Source organism: Notolepis coatsorum (assembly GCF_963971535.1).
Source record: "Notolepis coatsorum genome assembly, chromosome: 15".
In the NCBI taxonomy this organism is placed as follows: Eukaryota; Metazoa; Chordata; class Actinopteri; order Aulopiformes; family Paralepididae; genus Notolepis; species Notolepis coatsorum.
The window spans coordinates 87,081,883-87,089,382 of NC_140179.1; the positions used below are offsets into that span (position 1 = coordinate 87,081,883).

The 7,500-nt window shown below is 47.8% G+C and overlaps 1 protein-coding gene across 1 annotated transcript in view; it reads left to right on the forward strand.

The window, feature by feature from the left end:
* grip1 (glutamate receptor interacting protein 1) overlaps positions 1-7,500 on the forward strand; it is a gene marked incomplete at its 5' end in the record, with an annotated part of 117,372 nt that overhangs the window by 94,859 nt on the left and 15,013 nt on the right. Inside the window, 5 exon segments of the mRNA XM_084331086.1 lie at positions 237-309; positions 312-365; positions 962-1,042; positions 5,074-5,143; positions 7,047-7,192. Of these exon segments, the coding sequence (XP_084187212.1) occupies positions 237-309; positions 312-365; positions 962-1,042; positions 5,074-5,143; positions 7,047-7,192 (424 nt within the window).

Below are 7,500 nucleotides of genomic sequence, written 5' to 3' on the forward strand. Positions count from 1 at the left end.
AATCTCTCTCTCTCTCTCTCTCTCTCTCTCTCTCTCTCTCTCTCTCTCTCTCTCTCTTCTCTCTCTCTCTCTTCTCTCTCTCTCTCTCCTCTCTCTCTCTCTCTCTCTCCTCTCTCTCTCTCTCCTCTCTCTCTCTCTCTCTCTCTCTCTCTCTCTCTCTCTCTCTCTCTCTCTCTCTCTCTCTCTCTCTCTCTCTCTCTCTCTCTCTCTCTCTCTCTCAGTGTGGTATACTGCAGATAGGAGACAGGGTTTTGTCTATAAATGGTATTCCTACTGAAGACTCGACTCTAGAGGAAACCAACCAGCTCCTCGAGACTCATCCATCACCGCCCAGCTCATCCTGGAGATAGAGTTTGATGTAGCAGGTACACACACGCACGCACACACACACACGCACGCACGCACACACACACACACAGATTAGTATCTAACCACACAGCAGTGCATACATGTATATCTACACAAATGTGCCATCATCCCAGTTACCATGAAGACACATGAGTTTAACAGTTTTACAGATTTACATGAACTTACAGGAACTGTACAGTTTTGCACCTTTGCATTACCTGAACTTTACAATAACTTCATATTAGCTTTACATGAGTTCTATAGGAGCTGTACATGAGCGTTGCCATTTTACATGAGCTTTACAGGAACTTTACCATGGGCTTTACATTAGCTTCATATTAGCTTTACACAAGCTCTACAGCTTTACATGGTCTCTCTCTGTCTCTCTCTGTCTCTCTCTGTCTCTCTCTGTCTCTCTGTCTCTCTCTCTCTCTGTCTCTCTCTGTCTCTCTCTGTCTCTCTCTGTCTCTCTGTCTCTCTCTCTCTCTCTCTCTCTCTCTCTCTCTCTCTCTCTCTCTCTCTGTCTCCTCTCTGTCTCTCTCTGTCTCTCTCTGTCTCTCTCTGTCTCTCTGTCTCTCTCTCTCTGTCTCTCTGTCTCTCTCTCTCTCTCCAGAGTCAGTCATTCCCAGCTCAGGGACATTTCATGTGAAGCTTCCTAAGAAACCTGGAGTGGAGCTCGGGATCACTATCAGCTGTAAGACACACACACACACGCACACACACACATGTATGTTCATGTGAAATATCATTCCATAACTAACCCTAACTTTAAAGGCACTAGTAACATTTTGACACCAATATATCATTCTAAATTCAATGTCCATATATTGGCATGTTGAGACAGATGTGAATGAAAGATAATTGACGAGACCTGGACGTTGCAATAGTGACTAGCACTGACTACTACTGGTCAGTTGGGGCACCTGTTTGGCAGGGAGGGGATGTGGGGAAGATAGCGTGAACCTCCATGTGCGTTACACTCTCCCAGTAAAACCCTTAGCTTTCAGGTGAAAAGAAGCGGCTGGCGACTCTACATGTAATCGACACCCTCCCCAGACCCACAGAGGAGACATGTGGTAGTCTAGTCTATACCCTCCCCAGACCCACAGAGGAGACATGTGGTAGTCTAGTCTATACCCTCCCCAGACAGACAGAGGAGACATGTGGTAGTCTACACCCTCCCCAGACAGACAGAGGAGACATGTGGTAGTCTACTCTACACCCTCCCCAGACAGACAGAGGAGACATGTGGTAGTCTACACCCTCCCCAGACCAACAGAGGAGACATGTGGTAGTCTCTACACCCTCCCCAGACAGACAGAGGAGACATGTGGTAGTCTACACCCTCCCCAGACCCACAGAGGACACATGTGGTAGTCTATACCCTCCCCAGACCCACAGAGGAGACATGTGGTAGTCTACACCCTCCCCAGACCGACAGAGGAGGCATGTGGTAGTCTACACCCTCCCCAGACCGACAGAGGAGGCATGTGGTAGTCTATACCCTCCCCAGACCGACAGAGGAGGCATGTGGTAGTCTACACCCTCCCCAGACAGACAGAGGAGGCATGTGATAGTCTATACCCTCGCCAGACAGACAGAGGAGGCATGTGGTAGTCTACACCCTCCCCAGACAGACAGAGGAGGCATGTGGTAGTCTACACCCTCCCCAGACAGACAGAGGAGGCATGTGGTAGTCTACATCCTCCCCACACAGACAGAGGAGACATGTGGTAGTCTACACCCTCCCCACACAGACAGAGGAGACATGTGGTAGTCTACACTCTCCCCAGACCGACAGAGGAGACATGTGGTAGTCTACACCATCCCCAGACCAAACAGAGGAGACATGTGGTAGTCTACACCCTCCCCAGACCAACAGAGGAGACATGTGGTAGTCTACACCCTCCCCAGACCAACAGAGGAGACATGTGGTAGTCTACACCCTCCCCAGACCGACAGAGGAGACATGTGGTAGTCTACACCCTCCCCAGACCAACAGAGGAGACATGTGATAGTCTACACCCTCCCCAGACCAACAGAGGAGACATGTGGTAGTCTACACTCTCCCCAGACCGACAGAGGAGACATGTGGTAGTCTACACCCTCCCCAGACCAACAGAGGAGACATGTGGTAGTCTACACCCTCCCCAGACCAACAGAGGAGACATGTGGTAGTCTACACCCTCCCCAGACCAACAGAGGAGACATGTGGTAGTCTACACTCTCCCCAGACCAACAGAGGAGACATGTGGTAGTCTACACCCTCCCCAGACCAACAGAGGAGACATGTGGTAGTCTACACCCTCCCCAGACCAACAGAGGAGACATGTGGTAGTCTACACCCTCCCCAGACCGACAGAGGAGACATGTGGTAGTCTACACCCTCCCCAGACCATCAGAGGAGACATGTGGTAGTCTACACCCTCCCCAGACCAACAGAGGAGACATGTGGTAGTCTACACTCTCCCCAGACCGACAGAGGAGACATGTGGTAGTCTACACCCTCCCCAGACCAACAGAGGAGACATGTGGTAGTCTACACCCTCCCCAGACCAACAGAGGAGACATGTGGTAGTCTACACTCTCCCCAGACCGACGGAGGAGACATGTGGTAGTCTACACCCTCCCCAGACCGATGTGGTAGTCTACACTCTCCCCAGACCGACGGAGGAGACATGTGGTAGTCTACACCCTCCCCAGACCGACAGAGGAGACATGTGGTCATCTACACCCTCCCCAGACCGACAGAGGAGACATGTGGTAGTCTACACCCTCCCCAGACCGACAATAGGGCAGCGTAACAACCAGGGAAGAATTATCTACTAAATTGGGGGGATGAGAGAAAAGGCAAAAAAAGAAAAGAGTAACTAAACACATGGTAATTTTACTGTCCTATGGTATGGTATGGTATGGTATGGTATGGTATGGTATGGTATGGTTTATTTCTTAATCCCGAGGGGAAACATGATTTGCCACCAGAGCGAATACACATATACAAACATGAAAGACACAGTTACATGATACAATACACTACACGCAGTGGTTCCCAAAGTCGGGGTCGCGACCCAAAGGTGGGCCGCGAGCAGCCACGGGTGGGCCGCGAGATGATTTTAAAAAATTTTAATTTTTTTTATTTTTTTTTATTTTTTTAGGCCACTGAACTTAGAAGCAGGCCAGGACAGTGTTTCTAGTTGTATTCTAAAATTCTATTCTATTGTATTTTAAAATGTGACTATATGGTTTTATATTAACTTAATAAATAAACAAAAACGAAAAATCTACTTATTTCAACGAACATTTCAAACTAAATAACAGATTATGCACATAAAACGCTGAAAACAACCGAAGCAACAATAGTATTTTAATGAGGCTATTATTATTATCATTATTATTTTGCAACAAGTTAGCCCTCTCATAAATAGCACATATAAATGAGTAACTAACTTGAACTAACTTAATAGGATTGAAGTGATATTTGGCTTAAAAAATCGGTTGCATGGCAAAAAAAAAAAAAAAAAAGGCCTGACGATGTGCATTGGGCCGCGGCTCTCTGACGCCTTATTTTCTGGGCCCTGGCCTGAAAAGTTTGGGAACCCCTGCACTACAGGATACACAACACAATAGGAGAGCCTCTTAACACGGTGTTCGTTAATTTTTTTTACCGCAGCAGGTACAAAGGACCTTCTCAATCGCTCAGTAGAGCATTGAGGCATCAGCAATCTGTTACTAAATGAGCTTCGCAGAGCATCGAAAATACTAAACAGTGGGTGGCCTACAAACGATAAAATTGTGTTCAGTTTAGTCCTGGTTCGCTTGGCTATGGTGATCTCCAGGGAATCAGGAGGAAGGCCAATCACTGAGCCAGCCTTTTTGATGATTTTATGTATACGGTTTTTGTCCGAAACAGTGATGCTGCCCCCCCAGCAGAGAACAGCATTGAACAGGACACTAGCCAGGATACCTTGGTAGAATACATAGAGAAGTGACCTGCTGATGTCGAAAGAACGAAGTTTTCTCAGATGAAAGAGCCGAGACTGGGCTTTTTTAACACAGCATCTGTGTTCTGCTTCCAGTCCAGCTTACCGTCCAGGTGAACGCCAAGGTATCTATAGGACTGGACTATTTCAACCTCCTGCCCCCTAATGATGACAGGAGAGACATTCACCTTCTTCCTACTGAAGTTGATGACCAACTCCTTGGTTTTTTCGATGTTTAATTCCAAGAAGTTGGCATCGCACCAGTGGACAAATGAGTCAATCTCCTTTTTATAGGCTTGGTCATCGCCTTTGTTGATTAGACCGATCAGCGCTGTGTCGTCAGAAAATGTTTGCATATGGCACATGGCCTCGCTGTGTCTGCAGTCCGCAGTATAGAGCACAAAGAGGAAGTGGTTGATATTTAAACAGTAACTAAACACATGGTCATTTTGCTGCCTCCTAGTGGTTGATATTTGTAATGTAAATGTATTTAAACAGTAACTAAACACATGGTCATTTTGCTGCCTCCTAGTGGTTGATATTTGTAATGTAAATGTATTTAAACAGTAACTAAACACATGGTCATTTTGCCAGAGTGCCTCAAAGATCAAAGATGTCTGTCTCTCTGTCCTTCCCTCCCTTTCTCTCTCTCTCTCTCTCTCTCTCTCTCTCTCTCTCTCTCTCTCTCTCTCTCTCTCTCTCTCTCTCTCTCTCTCTCTCTCTTCTCTCTCTCTCTTCTCTCCAGCTCCCTCCAGTAGGAAACCAGGTGATGCTCTGATCATCTCTGACATCAAGAAGGGCAGCGTGGCACACAGGTATCTAACGATCTGTCTGTCTGTCTGTCTGTCTGTCTGTCTGTCTGTCTGTCTGTCTGTCTGTCTGTCTGTCTGTCTGTCTGTCTGTCTGTCTGTCTGTCTGTCTGTCTGTCTGTCTGTCTGTCTGTCTGTCTGTCTGTCTGTCTGTCTGTCTGTCTGTCTGTCTGTCTGTCTGTCTGTCTGTCTGTCTGTCTGTCTGTCTGTCTGTCTGTCTGTCTGTCTGTCTGTCTGTCTGTCTGTCTGTCTGTCTGTCTGTCTGTCTGTCTGTCTGTCTGTCTGTCTGTCTGTCTGTCTGTCTGTCTGTCTGTCTGTCTGTCTGTCTGTCTGTCTGTCTGTCTGTCTGTCTGTCTGTCTGTCTGTCTGTCTGTCTGTCTGTCTGTCTGTCTGTCTGTCTGTCTGTCTGTCTGTCTGTCTGTCTGTCTGTCTGTCTGTCTGTCTGTCTGTCTGTCTGTCTGTCTGTCTGTCTGTCTGTCTGTCTGTCTGTCTGTCTGTCTGTCTGTCTGTCTGTCTGTCTGTCTGTCTGTCTGTCTGTCTGTCTGTCTGTCTGTCTGTCTGTCTGTCTGTCTGTCTGTCTGTCTGTCTGTCTGTCTGTCTGTCTGTCTGTCTGTCTGTCTGTCTGTCTGTCTGTCTGTCTGTCTGTCTGTCTGTCTGTCTGTCTGTCTGTCTGTCTGTCTGTCTGTCTGTCTGTCTGTCTGTCTGTCTGTCTGTCTGTCTGTCTGTCTGTCTGTCTGTCTGTCTGTCTGTCTGTCTGTCTGTCTGTCTGTCTGTCTGTCTGTCTGTCTGTCTGTCTGTCTGTCTGTCTGTCTGTCTGTCTGTCTGTCTGTCTGTCTGTCTGTCTGTCTGTCTGTCTGTCTGTCTGTCTGTCTGTCTGTCTGTCTGTCTGTCTGTCTGTCTGTCTGTCTGTCTGTCTGTCTGTCTGTCTGTCTGTCTGTCTGTCTGTCTGTCTGTCTGTCTGTCTGTCTGTCTGTCTGTCTGTCTGTCTGTCTGTCTGTCTGTCTGTCTGTCTGTCTGTCTGTCTGTCTGTCTGTCTGTCTGTCTGTCTGTCTGTCTGTCTGTCTGTCTGTCTGTCTGTCTGTCTGTCTGTCTGTCTGTCTGTCTGTCTGTCTGTCTGTCTGTCTGTCTGTCTGTCTGTCTGTCTGTCTGTCTGTCTGTCTGTCTGTCTGTCTGTCTGTCTGTCTGTCTGTCTGTCTGTCTGTCTGTCTGTCTGTCTGTCTGTCTGTCTGTCTGTCTGTCTGTCTGTCTGTCTGTCTGTCTGTCTGTCTGTCTGTCTGTCTGTCTGTCTGTCTGTCTGTCTGTCTGTCTGTCTGTCTGTCTGTCTGTCTGTCTGTCTGTCTGTCTGTCTGTCTGTCTGTCTGTCTGTCTGTCTGTCTGTCTGTCTGTCTGTCTGTCTGTCTGTCTGTCTGTCTGTCTGTCTGTCTGTCTGTCTGTCTGTCTGTCTGTCTGTCTGTCTGTCTGTCTGTCTGTCTGTCTGTCTGTCTGTCTGTCTGTCTGTCTGTCTGTCTGTCTGTCTGTCTGTCTGTCTGTCTGTCTGTCTGTCTGTCTGTCTGTCTGTCTGTCTGTCTGTCTGTCTGTCTGTCTGTCTGTCTGTCTGTCTGTCTGTCTGTCTGTCTGTCTGTCTGTCTGTCTGTCTGTCTGTCTGTCTGTCTGTCTGTCTGTCTGTCTGTCTGTCTGTCTGTCTGTCTGTCTGTCTGTCTGTCTGTCTGTCTGTCTGTCTGTCTGTCTGTCTGTCTGTCTGTCTGTCTGTCTGTCTGTCTGTCTGTCTGTCTGTCTGTCTGTCTGTCTGTCTGTCTGTCTGTCTGTCTGTCTGTCTGTCTGTCTGTCTGTCTGTCTGTCTGTCTGTATAGTCTCAGTTCTAGATTCTCTCCCCCCCCCCCCCCCTCTCTCTCTCTCTCTCTGTCGCTAGAACTGGGACATTAGAACTAGGAGACAAGCTGTTGGCCATTGACAATGTCCGTCTGGAGAACTGCTCCATGGAGGAAGCTGTTCAGATCCTCCAGCAGTGTGAAGAACTGGTCAAGCTGAAGATCCGCAAAGACGAGGACAACTCTGGTGTGTGTGTGTGTGTTTGAGCGAGTGTGCGTACATGTTTGTGTTTGTGTGTGGTTATTTATACGATCTATAATGTGTCTCCGAGTCTCTATACCAGCTATAGTACCACCTTCCACCACCAGAGAGCAGGACAGCAGTCCGCAGATCTATAGATCAAGAACAACATTCTGTCTATCTGTAAATCTAGAACAACATTCTGTAGATCTAGAACATTCTGTAGATCTAGAACAACATTCTGTCTATCTCATAGTCTAGCAACGTTCAAGAGAGGGGAGGGGAGAATTGGCAATACGAAATTGGGATGGGAG